The sequence below is a fragment of the Dendrobates tinctorius genome, unplaced genomic scaffold, assembly GCF_039654945.1.
Source record: "Dendrobates tinctorius isolate UK_male_01 unplaced genomic scaffold, ASM3965494v1 ptg000211l, whole genome shotgun sequence".
NCBI lineage: Eukaryota > Metazoa > Chordata > Amphibia > Anura > Dendrobatidae > Dendrobates > Dendrobates tinctorius.
In genome coordinates, this window is record NW_027361878.1 from 15,543,984 (window position 1) to 15,565,715 (window position 21,732).

The 21,732-nt window shown below is 43.5% G+C and overlaps 1 protein-coding gene across 1 annotated transcript; it reads right to left on the minus strand.

The window, feature by feature from the left end:
• Nucleotides 1–330: 330 nt before the first annotated feature.
• On the minus strand, nucleotides 331–11,016 carry GPHA2 (glycoprotein hormone subunit alpha 2). The gene is made up of 5 exons (XM_073554309.1): nucleotides 10,940–11,016; nucleotides 7,895–8,060; nucleotides 3,205–3,309; nucleotides 2,057–2,241; nucleotides 331–718 (listed from the first exon to the last, which is right to left on the minus strand). Exons 3-5 carry the CDS (start codon nucleotides 3,296–3,298, stop codon nucleotides 617–619), a joined length of 381 nt encoding a protein of 126 aa, XP_073410410.1. The 5' UTR covers nucleotides 3,299–3,309; nucleotides 7,895–8,060; nucleotides 10,940–11,016; the 3' UTR covers nucleotides 331–616.
• Between the last annotated feature and the right edge of the window lie 10,716 nt (nucleotides 11,017–21,732).

The window sequence follows — 21,732 nt, forward strand, 5'->3', positions numbered from 1 at the left end:
TTTTTTTATAAATAAAGTTGCAAATATAATATAAATAAAAAGTTTGAACAAAGACAAGAATAATTATATAGCTGACTATAATCTGGTGGTTTTCGTAACATTTTTTTATACGGCCTGGGCTACACTGCAACTTTTTTGCATTCAACTTCCATATATTGCTCTGCAGTGTCAGACTGAAGAACATTGGGCCCACCATAGAATTTGATTCTGAGGGCCCACCTTTCTCCCGCGCTGAAGAGCCCCATAGCAACTGCAAGGTTTGCACTATGAACTCTCCTGAAGGAGAAGCCAGGGCCCACCAGAGGATTCTCTGGTTCTCTAGAGGGCCAGTCCAACCCTGTTGTTCTGGTTCTGGAGCTTTAGCTAAAAAGTTAAAATCATTCAGTAGAGCTACAAAAAGTCGTAGTAGCCCAGGCCTAAAAGTTTCAATAGTGCATGAAGGATTTCCAGCCTGCAGTGCTGCAGTATGTAAAAAAGGTGACCATTAGTAGTTGCATGATATCTTGTGTATAATCTGTACTTCCTACTATACAATTAATGCAAGCACTGCTTACAGCTCTATGGATTACTGGTGAATTGAAGCTCGCCACTACTTGCAGAATGTGCATGTAAGAACTTAATAACGGGATAAGCGACACGTTGCACACTGGCATGACTCTGCTGAACCAATCTCTATTTCTTCCCATCGAGATGCTCCACAAAATAGGCGAACCTTTACCTGTAAAACAAAATGGTAATTTTTTTTGTAGAGGGGAGACTTGGCTTCAAAGTAAAGGATTAGTATTATCATAAATAGTTAAAATTTTGAAGTGCTAGTAAAAACAAGCAACTTTGCAATTCACTTGCTCTCCAGATTTGAGGATTCCTAATTTTACTGTTTGTGGTTTATTGCTTAGTTACCACCCACCTCTGCAGGCTATCAGTAGTGGCTAGTCTAAAGCACAGAGTCCGCTGCTTGCAAGCTTTTTCCAACAGGGTTTATAATCCCTGATTATAAGTAGAGGTGACCATTAGTAGTTGCATGTTATCATATTGCAGGTCTTTGTAAACACCACAGGTACCACGGATGCCGCTAGCAGGTCCACCTGCCATCGACTGGTCTGGACACGGAGCCATGGTAGCTATAATCTTGCCAAGTTAAGGCCAGAGGCACCCGGGATGCCGGGCTGAGTATGCTGGTCATAAAAGTGAAGACTGTTCCACCTGCATACGTGGCCATGGCAGTCCCAATCTTGTCATCACATTCTGTGACCTACTAAACACTAGAGGCACTCGGGATGCCGGGCTGAGGATGCTGGCCGCAGAAGTGAAGACTGTTTCACCTGCCATGGAGGAATGGGCTGGATACGTGGCCATGGCAGTCCCAATCTTGTCATCACATTCTGTGACCTACTAAACACTAGAGGCACTCAGGATGCTGTGCTGAGAATGCTGGCCGCAGAAGTGAGGACTGTTTCACCTGCCATGGAGGAATGTGCTGGATACGTGGCCTTGGCAGTTCCAATCTTTTCATCACATTCTGTGACCTACTAAACACTAGAGGTACTCGGGATGCTGGGCTGAGGATGCTGGCTGCAGAACCTGCCATGGAGGAATGGGCTGGATACGTGGTCATGGTGTTGCGGGATCTGAATTGCTCTGGTTCAGCTGCCACGGAGGCCCGGACCAGGGCAGCACAAATCTTTTTTGCTCAACTCTTAAGTATTCTGCTTCAATATTATTATACACAAGTTTAGGGACATCACTGCTTATTGGCAAGAACTCCATTCGAAATTTGGCATACAGACCTGCATAAAAGGTTGTTTTTTTGCTTTTTTAAAAAATTGCATGTGCCACAGTATTTTAAAAATAGATCAAGCATAAATTAATTTATTAAAATGCAAACTCATTATCTCATCTGCTTGTGTGCCTGCTGCATAAAATTGTAGGCTTCTAAGGATCCACATTTATTTAAAAGTAAAGCAGATTTGTAGAAATGACAGCTGACATTTTAGCACAATAAAGCTGCTGCCATAATTTTCAGCAACCTTTCCCTTTCTTAGTTATCCATTCTTACCTTCTGTAGTTTGCTTATGGTGCAGCATTGTGATACAGATGTTATATTGTGCTTGTACCCACTAGCCACCAGCACCGAATACTTGGATGGGAAAGCACTAGATTCACAGTATCCCACACATGCCTTGATGACTTGGGTCCCTCGACAAGTCCCTTTGCGGTCACTCCTTATAGTAACATTAAATGCTGTGATAAAGATGAAAATAATAGTTATAAAGAGTATAGACTGCTTATTAATATGAACCAATAAGATACTGTAATATGGAGGGACATAATTCATCCATAGAAACATTACTTCTATGGGAGAATAACTGATGCAGTGCGCTACAGGGGTACACGCAGTGTCCAATGCTCCTATGCCATACATGTCAAACTCTGGCCCGCAGGGTGATTATATTTGGCCCACGACACCAGAACCACCACTCCTATGTGGGGCTATTATTCTGTATGGAGGACTTTGTGGGGTCCATTATACTGTATAGAAGGCAATGTGGGGCCCTAAATACTATTAGAAGGACTATGTGGAGACTATTATACTGTATGGAGGACTATGTGGGGCCCATTATACTGTATGGAAAGCTATGTGGGGTCATACTGTATGGGGGACTATGTAGGGACCATTATTCTGTATGGAGGACTTTGTGGGGGCCCATTATACTGTAGAGAAAGCTATTGTGGGGTCATTATATTGTATGGAGGACTATGTGTTTCCCATTATTCTGTATGGAGGACTGTGTGTGGCCCATTATACTGTATAGTGGTTGGCCCACTCCAAGTTTTTCCTTTTGGCCTTCTGTGTGTTTGAGTTTGACATCCCCGTCCTATGCCAATACACAGGCTCTGTGGCTACATATTTGCCATATTTATGTAGCCAAAGATAAAGCTGTTCTAAATAAGAGAAAACACAAATATTCTTACAATATGCTACATTAAATTTAAGGAAATAGTACAGAGGACGCATAAGTGCTGCTCTGCTAGGATATCTTGCATGAATACAACAGGTGACTGCTAGTGAGTACTTAAACTACGTAGTTAGGAACAGTGTCCTTGCCCCTAGCTAGCAGTTGCATCAGAAGTGGAGTGTTGAACATGGCAACGTATTTTCTTTAATTCGTTATTGTACCATATCTTACTGTAGTGATCACTTACGATGGAGGTGACATCCTGGAGTGGTGGCGTCAATGCTCTGAATCTCGAAGCTCAAGACAGTCAAGAGAAAGACTGAGGCTGAAGTGAGATACATGGTGTAAATATCTGTGGAGTCAACGAATACAGGATTGAATGTCAAAGTGTAATAAAGGCCTAAGGATGAATATATGACACATATAGATTAGAGTTGAGCAAAAAGATTTGTGCTGCCCCGATTTGGCGTCCAGACCAGTCCGCCGTGGCAGCTGAACCAGGACAGTCCTCACTTGTGTGATTGGCATCCTCGGAAAGCATTCTGTTTGCTTCTTGCACTTACTAGAACGCACAATGTCATAACATCACTAGGCCTCCTGCATCATCAAGACCTACATAACACTGCGACGTGATGATGTCATGTGGCCTAAGAGGGGCCCCAGGATGCCAAGCTGTGGCTGCAGGTGCAGAGGGGGAGACTGCCTTGTTCTGGCTGCCATGGAGGACCAGACTGGATGTTGATCCTGAACAGTGCAAATCTTTTTGCTCAATTCTAATATCAGTGTCAAGTGACATTTAACAGGAATCTCAATAAAAATTGGAAAAAATACATATAGGTCAAACATTACACTGAACCAACTTGTACAAATATTTTTTTAATCGTTTATCCTGTATTTCTTTCTGCATTGTATCCATTTTTGTACCGTAATTACTCAGTTGTCTCTTTTAATCTGGATTGTTCCATTTATTTCCCAAAAGAATTACCGGAACTATTTTTTTTTGCTTTTTTTAGCACGTCTTTTGTAAATAGGACCCGTGCTGCCGAGAGTAATGGCACCCTATGTGCACTGATTGACCTATTACAGATCATTAAGTGTGCATCTGAGGCGCAGTCTAAGGGCTCATACTGACATACGAGAGACTCACACGATTCTCATGAGAGTCTCTTGCATGAAAACCTGGCAATGCCGCCGGCACTCGGACCGGAGCGTGCGGCTACATGTATGCAGCCGCACGCTCTGGTCTCAGTGCCGGCGGCAGTGCCAGGTTTTCATGCAAGAGACTCTCATGAGAATCGTGCGAGTCTCTCACAAGTGAGTATGAGCCCTTAGGCCATGTTCAGTATTTGATCAGTATTTTCCATCAGTATCCAGGAGTGGCACAATCAGAGGAAAAGTATAATAGAAACATGTCACCACTTCTGTATTTATCACCCACTCCTGATTTTGGCTTACAATTACTGAACGTGTGAACATGGCCTTACTGTGTAAACACACTATTACTGATGGCCGATCAGCAAAGAAGTAGCTGATTGGTGTTCACTTAGTGCTACCAGTAGGCATTTAGTGCTGCCGATCGTCAGGTGTAAAAAAAAAAAATCTGCACATGAAAAACAGAAATATGAATTAAAAAAAATGTATTGTGCTGGCAACATTTTTTAATTAAAAGAAAAGCTAAATATGGATTTTTAATCATAAAAAGTGTGAATTAACCTTTTAAGTAATGAAAATTTATACAAATTGTGGCACTTTATTTTTATCAATTCCTCATGATTTTTGATAATTCTTCACAATGACCTAGGACTGATTTTATAGTTACAATACGGCTATCAGAGTTGTGTCTTGCACCAAGTTCTGTGTCCTTAATATGACTGTATAAATCTTTAAGGCTACATTCCCACGATGAGTTTTTTTACATTGCGTATTTTTGAAAAAAAAAAATGCAAGTAACCAATTTTATTTAACGGTTACAGAAAATCTGCAACATAAAAAAAATCCCCAAAAGCGCATCGTGGGAACGCAGCCATACGTGGTGTAAACAAAGTCCACAGGAGTGACAGCGAGAAAATATTCTGAAGACAATGAGGAATTGATATATAAACTATATTGGGATATTTTATACATTTTGTTTCTCCAAAAAAATGAATATATACTTGACGACATAAAAATATTCAGTTATTTTAAACTAGCGATAACCAGAGGAGCCGAACAATAAACCCAAACTAGAGCTGCCACATCTGCCCAGAAGAATGAGGACAATTCTAAGACTAAAAGTAGACGGATTTCGGAACACCTTACCTGTATGGTAGATGGTTATAAAAGGTTAAGGAAAATTTCTCAATGCCAGGAATATATATACTCCTCTATGTATTGTATTAGACACACCCATCCACACCTGATTCACACCTCCATCCTTCTTGTGTCCTACAAGTCCTTCCCTCGGGGCTTTTCCGAATGATCACTAAAAGGGATTTCATTCATCTCCTTTGTTCTGGAAAATCTGGCATGTTGTTTAGTGCACAATGTAGAAGTACATTACTATACAGAGATAAGTGATGTGTGGAACACGTCAGTATTATTCATGGGCAATAAACACAAGACTCCCAATATACAGCCATGTAAACAGTCTTATGACTAACAGCAAAGCACACCGGTCCTTCTTTCTAGTGAAATTTGTTACAGGTTTATCCCCTTTACATCTGTCATCAGTCGGAGATATTGCACATATTTCAACATATACACACGTCAGAGATCATTTTCAAGGTAAATTCATTTAAACGTTTTCTAATTTGTAATAGAATGGATATAGATGGTCAATAATATGTAATATAATAATACTAACCCCAGACAAGAACTTTAAATACTTTACTGTAAAGCTGGTCCTACGCCTGAGATCACTGTGGGCCAAACATTTGTTAGGGCTCATTCAGACATCCGATTTTCATGTACGGGTGCTATCCGTGTTTTTCACAGAGAGCACTCATACCTGCGATAGTCTATGGGGCCATTCACATGTTCGTGATATTTAGCGGACCGAGAGGTCCACGGAGACACGTCCAATTTTGATCCAAAATGGCCAATGCAAGTCAAAGGGTCCGTGAAACAATCGGACATCCAAGTGCAGTCCGATTTTCTCAGATTGTTAGAAAGGAATAAGTGGAGAATATTTTTTTTTATTTCAATACGTATGAGAAAAATGGATGAGACTCGGACCACACTGATCAATCTCTGATCAGAGTCTGATTAAAATAATCGGCCATGTGGAAAAATGGGATGTATGAATGAGCTGTTAGCCAGGCAGCCATCTCTCCTGACTCTCCCATAGGCATGAGCATTCAGGCAAGCATTCATATGTTTTCCACGGGTAGAAGCAGTGTTGGACTGAGGTGCAGAGGGCCCCACTTTTTAGCTACATGCAAATGTGACATTATCCTCAATCCCAAATGTGTATAACAATGTACTGGGTAGATTAATTGTTTGCCACTTTTGTCTTTACATAGTGGATTCAAATATATTGTGCCAAGTACTGCTCATAGAAGAGGAAGTTGGCCCACCAGAGGATTTTCCTGTTCTTCTGTGGGCCAGTCCAAGCCTCGGTAGAAGTAAGAAAGCCGGGGTAAGACTTCTGAGAACAAAAGGACTGTGCATTGAAATTCTAACAGCCTGATCCTTCTCTGCTTCGAAAACATCTGTCTGGGGACAGTTGGGAAGACCCCCATACATATCAGATATTTTGTTGATCCCACCAAATTGTCTGGTTTCTCATCTAATGTGTATGGGTGCTGTAATAAGTCCAATATATTTCACATTATACACTGAGACAACAGTATATTATGCCTTATAATACTTTTCCTTAAAATGAAACGTTTGATGACTGTGTTCCCCATGACCTGCTCGTATTTATTAATCCCACAAAAGTCCAATGATAACCATATTATGAAATATACATTGATGAACACACAATTCAGCTGGTGCCACTTTATGAGGATAAAAAGCATGCTCGACAATAGGGTTTCAGCAAAGAAAACATGACGCTAGTAATCTGTTAAGCCCGCTGCACAGCAGAAATGTCACAATTTCCACTTCCTGATGGAAAACAATGATCACTGCAGAAAAATTCCTCCATTTGATAAAAGATGTGGTCTTCAGAAATATGCTGTACTAGCCCAGGCCTGGGTCAGTGTCTGACATGAAAATCTTACCTACATTTTTCACTTAAGGTAGGAATACCAACAGGTTTACATTAGGCAACATACACTAGTTAATTTTTTTTCTCATATGCTTTATCCGATTTTTCATTCATTTTTGGTCCGTGCATCCGGTTTTTACCATCAGCGTGCAGTCCTTCCAATGTTTAACAACCTGCCAGTGAAAATCGGAGATAACACGGAAGACACTCAAATGACTTCCATTTTTTTCTCTGATCCATTCATTGGAATCGGACCAAAATGGGCCATCGGTCAACAAGTAAAAAACTGATACATAGAATACCGTATGTCATTGTGATGTAATGTGTGACTGTGAAAACCTAAAACTTGGAATAGCCTCATACTGTAGAATATAATGTCAGCGTGCGGTCGGTGAAAAACACGTGGGTGACATACTGACATGTCAATAAACCCTAACCAGGCATGTGATAATATATTATGCTGTGTTCCGCTGTCATTATGCGACACACAGTATTGTGCACCAGTTTCAAGCAGGTGTGGAAAAAATGCTACAAAGCAAGAATGACTTTAGATAGATAGAAGTGTTAATGGTTTATTTTAATCAATTAACAAAATGCAAGAGTTAATAAACAAAAAAAATCTATATCAAATCAATATTTGGTGTGTCCGCCCATTGCCTACAAAACAGGATCGGTTCTTCTAGGTAGATTTGCAATTGCACACATTTTTTAAGGAATTCAGTTGTTCCAAAGATCTTGGAGAACTAACCATAGATCTTCTGTAGATGTTGGCTTGTTCAAATACTTCTGTTTCTTCCTGTAATCCCACAAAGGCACAATGATGTTGTTGAGATTAGTGCTCTGTGGGGGTTTCATTATCGCTTGCAAGACTCCTTGTTCTACTTTATACTGAAGATGGTTCTTCATGACATTGTCTGTGTGCAGAATACATTTGGAGGAAATCAGTTGCCTCCCTGATGGTATTGCATGATGGATAATTTTCTGTCTATGTTTCTTTGTCAGTCACCATAACCAGGCACGGTGATACAGGTATCTTGGCCACATGGAGGACTTATCTAGTCCTGTTGCTGGGGAAGAATCTTCCTAATGTAAAATTTTAGAATTGTATATTTTCCACTGCTCAATAATAAAATTGCAATACCCAGAAGGAAAAATCATGGAATTACAAAAATCACGGGATAGATAGACATGTTAATGATATGCAAATAATGAGAAAATGAAAACAAATTTTCAAAAAATATAGATTTATTCAGTATAGCATATTAGGTCCACACACGGAAATATCCTCACTTACACGCTTTAGTTGCTATCAAAGAGATACTAATGGTTGTCTGAGGAATGTTCTGCTATGCTAAATGCACTTAGGCACGAAAATCATCAAGATTCACTGCTGGCAGCAACCTCTACAGTTGCTAACTAATGATGTCCTAGATGTGCTCAATGGGAGACAAGTCTGGAGACCCTGCAGCCATCGTAGCACATTTACACCATGGAGGTTGCTCAAAGTAGCATGTGCAACATGCAGCCTGGCATTCTCATGGTGAAAAACAGCTACTGAGATAATTTGGTTGAAATGGCAGCACCACTGGTTCCACAACCAATTGATAGTGTACCTGGAATGAAGGCTAGAGGGATCTTGTTACAATACATTATGTCATCCAACACCATAATCCAAGCATTAGGACCAGTGTGACTCTCCCTTGTGAAGGCCTCTTCATGCTGTCATGTTGTTGCAACGAGGACTATTCAGATTCGAAGAATGGCACATAGTGATTGTAATACAATGACTGGTGCCACTCCATAGTTTCCCCTTCATGCAGGGATGCCGGCTAAGGCCTCTTTCACACTTCAGTTTTTTTACATCAGTTGAAATCCACCCTTTTTTGAAAAAACAGATCCGTTTTGGGTTTTTTTGGCGGAATCCTTTTTTTTGTCATAGACTTGCATTACTGGCAGATTGTGACGGATGGTCATCTGTTGCATCCGTTATTTGACGGATCCATTGGTATTTCAGCGTCCGCCAGGCTGAGTAGATGGACATAGTAACGTTTTTTCTCTGTGGCGGACCCGCTTTTTTTGACTGCGTATGCCCGGAAAAGCTCTCTCTCTCATTTCATGCACCACCAGCGGATCCGTCCAAAACGCGAATCCGTTTTTCACACTTTGACGGTTTGCAACTGACGTCAAAAGACTGAAGTGTGATACAGGCCTTACTCTTCACCTTGGCCCCAGCATGGTTCCGGGTGTATCTCTGCTTCTTCATGGTGTGCACGCACCAGTTTCTGGCGACGCGCCCCTACATATGGTAAATGTCCCTGGCCTGTGGCTGAGAGGCATTTAGTGCAATTATGTTCACCTGCAAGATGGCTGCAAGCCAATTCCTGGAAGCCATCCTGTATAAAAGACTCCCTTTCCCTTAGGGAGTCGTTAAGCAATTAATTTAGTCATTAGGTAGTGTGGTGGTCTACCAGTGCAGTTGTGAGGTCCCCTGGTTCGGTGTAGCCCATGTCCTGAACCTGAATCCCTGGTCCCAGTGTGGACAGTGTTCTGAGCCCGAATCCCTGGTCCTGATGTGGCCAGTGTCATGAACCCAAGTCCCTGGTCCCAGTGCGGACAGTGCCCGAGCGTGGTGCCGATACGGCCAGTCCTGTTCAAAAAGTCCCCTGGTCTCAGTTTCGCACTTGCTCACACCAGGACAAAGCAGGGGCACGCTGGGGACAATGCCGAGGGGCCAGGGCAGTGAGTAACTCCGTGTCCCTGCATGAAGGGGGAAGGGGACACCATGCTGGGGCACATGCCATAGCGCTACAGTGATCCATTCTGTACTGCAAAATTAGATGTCACATACTAAGAGTACCAAACAGGTTCTACACAAAGTATCAGTGAGATTAATAAGATGCAGACTTCCAGCTGCAGTTGTTCATTGACTTCATGCCATTCCTCTCTATCATGGTTCAGAACAAGATGCCAATGGAGGTTGGAATGGTGGTTTTGCCTCTTCATGGAGGAATCTTGCTCTTCTTCTTTGGATTAAATGATTGTTAGCGATTGATCAGGCAATGCCATAGAAAAGGCCATGCAGCAACATGAAAGTGTTGCAGGAGCCATTTTTCAACACGACAAAGTCAGGTCCCATGTTGCTTGTGCCAGTATGAGAATCCTGTGTGGACTAAATGGCCTGCAGGGTCTTCCCATTGAGCGCATCTGGGACGTCAATGGTCGACAATTACACAGGGAGCTGCCAGCAGTCAATCTTGATGATTTGCCCAAGTGCATTCAGTGCGGTAGAAAATTCCTTAGACAACCATTAAATCCTTAATGATAAGCATGCAATTGCGGGGAATTCTGAGCATGGTGCTCATATGATCTTGTGATCTCTGCAATTCCATTACTTTATATTCTTAGTGTTGCAATTACAGTATTAAGGAAATAATATTATTGAAACTTTATCAGTTTGTGGCCAAACCTAAGTCTGGGTTTTTTTTATTATTATTATTATTATTACTATTTGTCATGTCCTCACTAAATGAACAGGATTCATATAGCTTAACAAGCAGCTAAACCGCTATACCGGGGTCCAATAAGGGAGACTGTAGTTGAATCTGTGGTTTATTGAACGTAGGTATAGATGTGTGGTAAAACTACAACAGAAACAGATACATAGGATCAGTACTGGGTTCATGGAAATATACAATACACATAACATACAATCTGAACTATTAGCTGAGCAGGGGGTGTAACTAAGCTAGCTAATATAAGACAGAAATCATATACAGAGAGGGTGATTACATACCACCGATGCTGACACAAGGGGAGTAGAGCGATGAGGAGCTTCCAATATGCAAACTTGAAATAAATGGCCGACTGAAGAGAGAAAGGGGGCTGGGATAGACCATGGTACCTTGCAAAGTTACCCAGAATACATTAGGAATTGGAGGGAAATAATACAGGAAACACAATGCATAACATCATGCAGTTATAACTTTTGGCCACTAGGTGGAGCTGGAAACAATAAACATTAAAACATGTGGTAAACTGAGCATTATACTGAATTTTTGTTATAGAAACGAACAGTTAAGTCATTGATTGTGTCAGAGACAGAACACTATTATTAAAATGAAGTGATTTGGGGCTTTATATTTTGTATAATCTCTTGACATTGTTGAGCATTTCTCTATTTTGCTAGATTTTAATGTCCTGGCTTACTACTAAGATTCTGACCCACCAAAATGTTTTCTCTTTTGCTGGGTTGGTCAAGCTTTTAATTACTGGGTTCATTCATTATATATAGATCTTATAGATCTGGTCAGCCAAAAAATGAACAATTGCATACAATTCTCATTCAGTTCAGAGCAGTAAATTGAACATAGATTCTTTATTTTAATAGCCAAAAAATGTCACATGTACACAGCTCTGTGATCCGGTCTGAAGGTCAAGTGACTTTTATAAATGTCAGCCAGGCATAGTTTTTTTTATTGTCATTGCTGAGTGGTCTTTTCAACAGTTCTCAGAATAGTAATATTACAATAGTGTAGTACATAACCTTTAGATTATAATTAAAAAAATATGTTGTGTAGTAAAGATTCCATCGGGCATCGGACAAGTGATCTGGAAGTAAGTGAAACTTTCAGAAGAAAGAGAAGTGTCGTCAAGTGTAAACGGGATAAAGAACACTGTTTCCTTGTTACACCTTAGGAATTACATGGCAAGTAGCAATTTGACAATTTAATCTCTGCGCTGGTAAATACGATTCTTATGCTCAGTTTCACATAACACTTTTAATATGTCACAAATTCAGAGATGACTTTCAAAGAAACAGCAGAGTTCTCTGTTGTTTATTGGCATTGCTCTTAAGTCGTGTTCAGACAGCCATACTGAAAACCGAGTCAGTTGTATCCACAAATTACGGACTTGACAGACTCCATGGGCAGCTCTGTATGCTCATCTGCAATGTGGACGGATGTCAGAGCTGACATTACATTGCATACATTATTCTGGTCTGTAAATCAGATCAATGTAGTGCATGCTGCATTTTTTCTACCCAAAAATCGGAAAATCAGCCATATGCACTGGCACACTTGTTATAATGAAGCAGTGGCCGTCTGTGGCACACACAGACCACATATGGACCAATTATGCTTGTGTAACGTGGCGCATGGTGGTAGCTGTGGGTGAGGTGCTCGTTTCTTGCGCCAAGGCACGTTACATGAATGTGGGGGTCCTGGCTTGGTGTATGGACTTGTGCTGTGGGGGCGCTACGCCCATGCCGGCCACATCTGACCGATGATGTTGATTGGCCAGGACCAGATGTTTGACAGTTCAATCAGGGAGACCACCAGTCAAAAATAAACTTTTTACTCAATGATAACTTAGGGGGATTATATAGAGGAGCTAGAGGGCACACAACTTGATGCACGTTTCCTTTACAATACAGAGCATTTTTCACACGCAGTTTCAATTCCTACTTCTTTACTCGCATGGTGGGATGAGTGGATCCAAGGAAGTTTGGGTTCGGGTACCCAAGTTTAGTACAAAGTTCAGTTTGGGTAACAGAACCGTACCCGAACTTCAACCAGAACCCGAACCCCATTGAAATCAATGGTGAGCCGAACTTTGCAGGTGGATAATCTCTCTCACTGTCTGTCTCTCCTATTCTCAACCCGCGGTTCCACGTCTTCTTTTACCTCTAGAGAACTATATTGACATTACGGTAGTTATCTGCTCTGATATTGATGCTCTGGAAATCGAGCCTGGGGCACTCTCTTCATCTTACTTACTCTGTCCCGTTTAGGCCAGTTACCTTCTGGAGTTATAAACTCTGGGCCATACTGCTAGGCGCCCTAACCCAGGACCCATCTCCAATCAATCACTTTGTTTTTTTGGTCACTTTTCTCTCATATTCAAATCAAATCAATCAAATCAAATGTATTATCGCCAAGTACATATTACATATATACAAGGAATTCTTTGTGGCAAAGAGGCAACATAATATATAACAACAGATACAACAAGTAACATCTAACAAGACAGATACAGTATATAGTCTACACATGACGATTTAATTGTTGAACAGAGAGTGGATAGAAGCTGTTCATATGGCGGTTGGTGCTGCATTTGGGGACTCTGAAGCGACGTCCTGAAGGGAGTAGTTGGAATGAGGAGTGTCCCGGGTGAGAGGGATCGGATGAAATTTTCAATGCGTGGGATCGAATACTCTTATCATAAAGATCCTGGATTTTAGGCAGGGGGGAGCCTATAATTCTCTCTGCTGTTCTGAAAGTCCTTTGTAAGCGGAGTTTGTCATGCGCAGTGGCTCCCCCATACCAGACTATCAGAGAGGAACAAATCACAGATCTGATGACAGCATTAAAGAATAAGATCAGCAGATTCTTAGACAAACCATATCTTTTCAGCTGACGCAGGAAGAACATCCTCTGTTGTGCTTTTCTTATAACAGCATCCACGTTTTTCCCCCATTTAAGATCATGAGAGATGATAACACCATCATGAGAGATGATAACACCATTCTATTCTCATATTCAATTTTTTACTTTTCCGAGTCAGTAAAATCTTTTTTTTTTGACCCATGTTAACTGAGGAAAACAAGCTGCCTAATAATTCTGCACATATTAATAAAGGGTGTTGTTTCTTCTTCCATGGCACTCCTGGGTGAAGTGAATTTATTGGCTGTGAACTCCCAGGACCTTTGTGCAGAGTACAATGAAATCTCAAGACTATCTGTCATGGTCTGTATATGAATTCTGGTTTAGTGCTGCAGGGGTTAATACCTTTGGCCTCTCTCTGGTTCTGGGAGGGCTTTAAATAGCCTCATTTGGGCTCTGTCTGTTGTAAGTGATACTTTTGACTTCGGCTTAGTTCCTTACCCCTGTGCATCTGTTGATGCTGCCTGCCTGTGTATGTTTGCTCGTGTATGACCTGGTCTGTTCCTGTTTCTGATATTGCTGCTCAACTCTGTACTTGCTGTGCCTCTCTGTTATGACCTTTGCCTGTCCCTGACTTTCATTTCCATTGCTCCTGCCTGTACCGAGCTGCTATCTCTGGTTTCCAGACTCTGCTTTGTGACTGACTAAGTCCCTGTCTTGCCCCTCCTGTACCATGCTATCTCCTGGATTAGACCCGCGCCTGCCCGACTATTCTCTGGGTATCTCTATCCCAAGTGCTGGTCTCCAGATTGCAGGGGCTTGTCTCCGCCCCCAGACACTCTCCAGCAGTCATGTGCTTCAGGTCCTGCTTGCCTGAAGCACCCATCTCCACTGCTGCCACCCCACTCCACAGGTATCTTTGAGCATAGTTTGTTCTACTCAGGACACGCACACTGTCTCAGTGAGCAAGTGCACTGCGGTGTTCCTGACACTATCAAGGGATTCTAGAGCGAAATGTGCTGCCCAGTGTCAGGAAGCTTGGTCTCAGTCGCAGGTCATGGGTCTTGCAACAGGATAATGACCCAAAACACACAGCTAAAAACACCCAAGAATGGCTAAGAGGAAAACATTGGACTATTCTGAAGTAGCCTTCTATGAGCCCTGACCTAAATCCTACTGAGCATCTTTGGAAAGAGCTGAAACATGCCTTCTGGAAAAGGCAACCTTCAAACAAGAGACTACTGGAGCAGTTTGCTCTTGAGGAGTGGGCCAAAATACCTGTCGAGAGATGCAGAAGTTTCATTGACAGTTACAGCAATCGTTTGATTGCAGTGATTGCCTCAAAAGGTTGTGATACAAAACATTAAGTTAAGGGTACCATCATTTCTGTCCAGGCCTATTTCATGAGTTTTATTTTTTTTAATTCTGTGGAAGCATGGTTGAAAAGCAATGTCTGACTTACATTTGTTCATTTTCATAGATTTTTTATTTATTATTACTTATGTCAGATTCAAGCTATTTCTGTCACCATTATGTTTTTTTTCTGTCGTTAAACAAGGGGTACCAACAATTTTGACCACGTGTGTAAGTATTGATTACAAACTACCAGTAATAAGCAATTACGGTACAATTTTTTTATGACCAAAGCTAGAACACTTTTAATAGATTCTTTGACTATGTAAAAGGTTTTGAACAAGTACATTTTATTTGGTTAAGTTTGTACATAGAAGAAGTGCATTTAATCACAAATAAAATAATAGTTTCACGAGAATATAGAATTATTAGCTCTTCCAAGGTTCACTTTTCGTCCTGAAGGTTCTGAATTGCAGATTGTCTTTTTCGGAACAAGTACCTGAATAGAGTAAAGCTAAAAACAAGGAGCATTATTGAGAATAAGTTCTGTCTGTAAGGTCATTAATTCCTTCACGACATGTAAGGAGTAAGTCGGAAGCGGGCGTATGGAGTTCACTCAACAGGTGATGGCTGCGTGTTACAGCCACGACCTTCCTCTGACATTCACGGGTGTTAAATGCCGCTGTCAAACTCTAACATCGCCATTTAATATGAGTCAGCATGGGGGGTGTCATTACTTGCACCCAGCAGTGACGTGATCATGGGTCACCAATGGGTTGCTACAACAGCCGAGGGTTTGCTGAAGACTATCATGCTTGCTATTACGGAGCTCCTTTAAAGCTCAGCCTCTGACCGGGCTTCAAAAGAGACCGTGATTTTTGCTATATGCAGCAATGCTGTGACATTCCTGTATATAACACAAGCGATAAAACAATCGCGGCTTCAAGTCCACTAAGGGGACTACCTAACAAACACCGTGAAAAGTTTAAAACAAAAAAATTTAAAAAGCATAAAAAAATTAAAAAGCATAAAAGTTCAAATTGCCCCACTTTCCCCCCATTAAAAATAAAGATATTAACCGTCACAACCAGAGGAAGAAGCCACACTAGTGAAAAGCGCGTCGGGGTAAAGGGACCATCCAGATGTGCTTAATTTTCCTTTGACCCTCAACATATTACTTACTACCAGGTAAAAAATACCCAATACAAATTCTCATAGCATATGGCTACAATTTACATGTACTAGTTTGGTTCAGAAATGGAGCCAGACTAGTGCATGCTGAATTTTTTTTATGCGGATCTGAGGTCAAGTGGACCCATAGCTATTATTGATCTGTGTGATGGCCGTGGCAAATAACAAAACCAAATATACGCCTGTGTGAACTTAGTTTTAAGGGTTTTCACAGACCCATACTAGGGGCGGTTTCACACATCCAGATAATTCCGGTACCGGAAAACCCGGTACCGGAGCTATCCGTGTGTCCGTGTTGACACGTGGTACCTCCGTGTGGCACACGTGTGGCAACCGTGTGCCGCACGTGTGCCGCATCAGGACCACAGAGACGGCGCCGGGAAGAAGCGCTACAGTAAGCGCTGTTCCCGGCGGCTGGTGCTGACCGCGGCTGTGATTCTGCTCTCCTGCTCTGCCGGCAGGAGAGCAGGATGAATGAAAACCCGATGTGGGGTTCCTCTTATTTTCATAACCAACCAGATGAAACTTACAGCTGGGGGCTGCAGCCCTCAGCTGTCAGCTTCAGCCCTCAGCTGTCAGCTTCAGCCAGGTTGGTTGTGAAGAATAGAGGGGTCCCCACGCTGTTTTTTTAATTATTTAAATAATTAATTTAAAAAAACTGTGTGGGGTCCCCCCTATTTTTGACAACCAACCTGACTAAAGCTGACAGCTGAGGGCTGATATTCTCAGGCTGGTAAGGGGCCATTGATCTTGGCCCCCCTCAGCCTAAAAACAGCAGCCCCCAGCTGCCCAGAAAAGGCGCATCTATTAGATGCGCCTAATCTGGAGCTTTGCCTGATTCTTCCCACTGCCCTGTAGCGGTGTCAAGTGAGGTAATAAGGGGTTAATGGCACCTTTTGATTATAAGGTTCCATTAAGCCCGGATTAGTAATGGAGAGGTAGCACAAAGATTCAGCCGACAGCACACAGATTATTCAGTTGGATGCACGTTCCAAAGTCCCAGGACCCATGAGGAACAATAGTACCAACAAAATTGTAGAGGGAACAGCATCCAGTCCGGGTGAAAAATTCAATTCCTTTATCCTTTAAACCCCCACATCAGGTTTTCATTCATTCTTCTTTCCTGCTGGCAGAGTAGGAGAGCAGAATCACAGCCGCGGTCAGCACCAGCCGCCAGGAACAGAGCTTACAGTAGCCGCTTCTTCCCGGCGGCCGTCCGTGGGCACGGCGGACTGTGTGAACAGTTCTCCATGTGCACGTGTGCAGCACGTGTTGCGGGCCGTGTGTCCGTGTTACAAAGGACATGTCTCCATGTTTTGCACACGGACACACGGCCCGTGAAAACCCGCTGACATCTGCATAGACCCATTCATTTGAATGGGTCTACTATGTGTGTCAGTGTCCCCGGTACATGAGAAAACTGTCACTACACGTACCAGAGATAAGGACATGGGAAAGAGGCCTAAAACTACTTACCTCATTAAGAAATCCACAAAGCCCCCAGCTCTTTGAGTGTTATGACCCAGAGTTGGGCATGAAACACTGGGCAGCTCATGTGAATAATTAGTTATATAACATTCTTCGTTATCTGCAACTAAAATATTAGATTTTGTGAAAAAAAGCTTAATATGCATTTTAATCAAGGCAAAGAAGTGTATGAGAAACTGACAGTAACTCCTCACCAGTATTCATGCACTTTTCTCTGTCTCGTGTTTCTTCATCCTTTCTCTTTATTAATTATACAAAACAGAACAGATTGTCAAAAATAAATCAAGGTTAACATTTCATGGACTTCTTCAAATATTCACAATTATAAGCACAATTATGAAGTAGTATACCTTAAAATTTATCATAGCTTTAAATGTGGTGTGAGAATCATGTGGGAATAGTGGATGAGGGCAGGTATATCTCACCCAGATTCCTTTCCTATGTGGCCTAGTCTGGTCAGTATCGCACCTGCTTACTAATGGATAATGGGAGGTGGATATAAAAGGATGCCAGGTGGTTGTGTGAGTGTCTCAGCCTGGGAACACAGAGAGCTTGTCTGTGTGAGAGACACACACGTGAGTGAAAGCAGTGCCCACTGCAACTGTGGTTTGGCTGGACGGGAGAAGCCCGCCAGTTGGTAGTTAGGTTGTCCATTGTTTAGTTAGTGCCGGACAGGCAAGGATTTGTTTTATGTTTTATTTCCTTTTGCATTGCTTTCACTATTAATAAACCTGACCCAGGGTCAGTTACACCCGAATCCCAGCTCTGCGCCTGAGTTTCATGCGGAACGCACGTGACCTTTGACCCCAGCAAAGCCGATCCCGGAGTGTTTTCTCACATTGTGGTGGAGAACGCGGGCATCACGTTGCAAGCATGAGCATGGAGGACGTGGTGAAAGCGCTGGTACAGTCCACCGCCGTCCAACAAGAAGCTAATCGGGTGATGATGGCCCAGCTGAAGGAGTTGGTGGACATGACAGCTACCGATTGTTCGCTTCTCCAGCAGGTGGCGCAGCGCCTGGCAAGCCTACAGGAGGTTAACCTGGAAGCCGAGTCGAGAGTGATTCACGTGAGTCGGTACTGGCAGAAGATGACGACCGAAGATGACGTCGAGTCATACCTGACCACGTTTGAACGGACGGCGGTGCGAGAAAAATGGCCGAAGGCACGATGGGCCGGCCTGATTGCCCCGTTTCTTTCCGGTGAGGCCCAAAAGGCTTATTATGACTTAGAGCCTGAAGCCACGCAGGACTTTGACAAATTGAAAGCCGAGATCTTGGCCCGGCTGGGAGTGACGACCGCTGTCCGTGCACAGAGAGTGCATCAATGGACTTATCAGCCGGATAAACCACCGCGGTCACAGATGTTCGACCTGATCCACGTGACGAAGAAGTGGCTACAACCCGAGGTGTTGACAGCGCCAGAGATAATCCAGAGAGTCGTCATGGACAAGTACCTGAGAGCTCCACCGCCAGCCCTGAGGAAGTGGGTAAGCTATGGAAATCCTACGACGGCAGATCAACTGGTGGATCTGGTTGAACGTTACTCCGTGGCAGAAGGACTCCGAGACGACGCTACCCCACCTCGTTCTTCATCATCTCCACGTGGAACCGGTAAGACTGTTCCATGGAATAGGGGAGAAGGAAAAATCCCTAAGACAGTGGGGGAGGAAAACGGGACTGTCCGCACTGCGAGGCCGAGAGTAACGAACTATGGTCTAAGCAAGGGGCCCGTTAGGTGTTTCCGCTGCCAAGAGATGGGACATATTGCTGCGAACTGTCCGGTCACTACTGAACCCATGCAGTGCGACGTCACAGACTCTAAAAACCGCATGTCTATGGTTGCACGGGTAGTGAGTGTGAATGCCGGTCAAAAGGATGTGGAAAAACACTTGTGTGATTTAACTGTTGATGGCAAAAATGTGGTGGCATTGTTAGACTCGGGAAGTGTGGTGACTCTGGTGAAGGCCAGTCTGGTGTCAGCCCCGACTGGACCATCAGACAAATTTTCTGTAACGTGTGTGCATGGAGACACCTGTTCGTACCTCACCACGGTCATATGCATTACTACTTCCTATGGGTCTGTGCAACATAAAGTGGGACTCGTCCCGGCGTTATTGCATGATGTTATCCTGGGCCGGGATTTTCCCCACTTCTGGCAATTGTGGGAGAATCAGTTGATGCCCTTGGGTAATAGTGTACATGGTTCTTCTCCCAGGGCGCATGTGGGTCCCGAATCCCTGGGAGAGGTCTCCCCGGAAGACTTGGCAGAAGAGTCTGCAGGAAATGACCTGCAGTTCCCGTTTTCAGTCATGGCGGGTGATACGGAAGAGACCGGGGAAGAGGAGGAGGCCGACAGCCGTCCACCTCCCAGTTTGCCGGATTTAGAAGTTCAGAAAGATGACTTCCAAAGGGAGCAAATAAAGGATCCTACCCTTTCTCAGGCTAGGACAAATGTAAAAGTGATAAATGGGGTACCCGTAGAACCTGGCTCTAGGCTGGCATATCCTTACATGGTTCTGGAGAATGATTTACTCTATCAGATAGAGAAAAAGGGGGAAGATACGGTGCAACTATTAGTCGTGCCAAAACCCTACCGGCGGCAGGTGCTGGAACTGGCCCACGGACATGTGATGGGAGGTCACCTGGGAGTCCAGAAAACCACCGAAAGGATATTACACTGTTTTGTTTGGCCAGGCATGCATCACGATATTCGTGTATATTGTGAGTCTTGTCCTGACTGCCAAGCCTCTGCACCTAAGCCCCGGTTCTGTAGCCCTTTGGTACCCCTACCTATTATTGAAGTCCCGTTTGAGAGGATTGGGATGGATTTAGTTGGGCCCCTTCCACGGTCTGCACGTGGACACCAACATATCCTGGTCATCTTGGATTATGCCACTCATTACCCGGAGGCCATCCCTTTACGTAACACGGCCACCAAGACGATTGCCAAGGAACTGGTGCATGTGTTTAGTCGGGTCGGTATACCAAAACAGAAACTCACCGACCAGGGGACCCCCTTTATGTCCAGGGTAATGAAGGAGCTCTGCCGGTTGTTACAAATCGAACCGTTACGCATATTCGTGTATCACCCTCAAACAGACGGGTTGGTCGAACGGTTCAATAAAACTCTGAAGCAGATGCTGAGAAAGGTGATAGACAAGGATGGGAAGAACTGGGACTATTTACTTCCGTATTTGCTTTTTGCCATCAGGGAAGTACCCCAGTCTTCCACGGGATTCTCGCCTTTCGAGTTATTGTACGCCCGACGTCCTCGCGGACTGTTCGACGTTGCAAAAGAAACCTGGGAGGGTCAGGTCACTCCGTTTAAAACAGTGATAGATCACGTTACACAAATGCAGGAGCATATTGCGGCTGTTATGCCTATCGTCAAAGAACACATGATACAGGCCCAAGGAGCCCAAAAAAGAATCTATGATAGGGGCGCCAAGATCCGTACGTTTGCACCCGGAGATAGGGTGTTGATCCTGGTCCCCACAGTGGACAGTAAGTTCCTGGCAAAGTGGCAGGGCCCCTTTGAGATCAAGGAAAGAGTTGGTGAAGTAAATTACAAAGTATACCAGGCAGGTAAACGGAAACCTGAACAGATTTATCATGTAAATCTGATAAAACCCTGGAAGGATCGGTCTGCCTTGTCAGCGGAGCTGGCCCGTCCCGTCTGCTCACATACCGTACCGGAGGTACGGGCTGCAGAGACTCTCTCGGAGCGGCAAAAGACTGAGGTCAGGCAGTTTTTACTTCACAACCAAAAGTTTTTCTCAGAAAAACCCGGGCAGACTACGCTAATGAAACATGACATCGTAACGGAACCTGGTGTCACAGTTCACGTAAAGCCCTACCGAATCCCTGAAGCGCGCCGTGAAGCCGTTTCCCGAGAAGTGAAGGCAATGTTAGAGTTAGGAGTCATTGAGGAATCGCACAGTGCTTGGTCCAGCCCGATTGTGCTAATTCCTAAACCGGACGGCTCTATCCGGTTCTGCAATTACTTCAGGAAACTGAATGCGGTCTCAAAATTTGATGCCTACCCTATGCCCCGGGTCGACGAGTTAATAGATCGGTTAGGAAAAGCCCGGTATATTACGACCCTAGACCTAACAAAGGGGTATTGGCAGATCCCTCTGGCGGAGGCTGCCAGAGAAAAGACGGCATTTG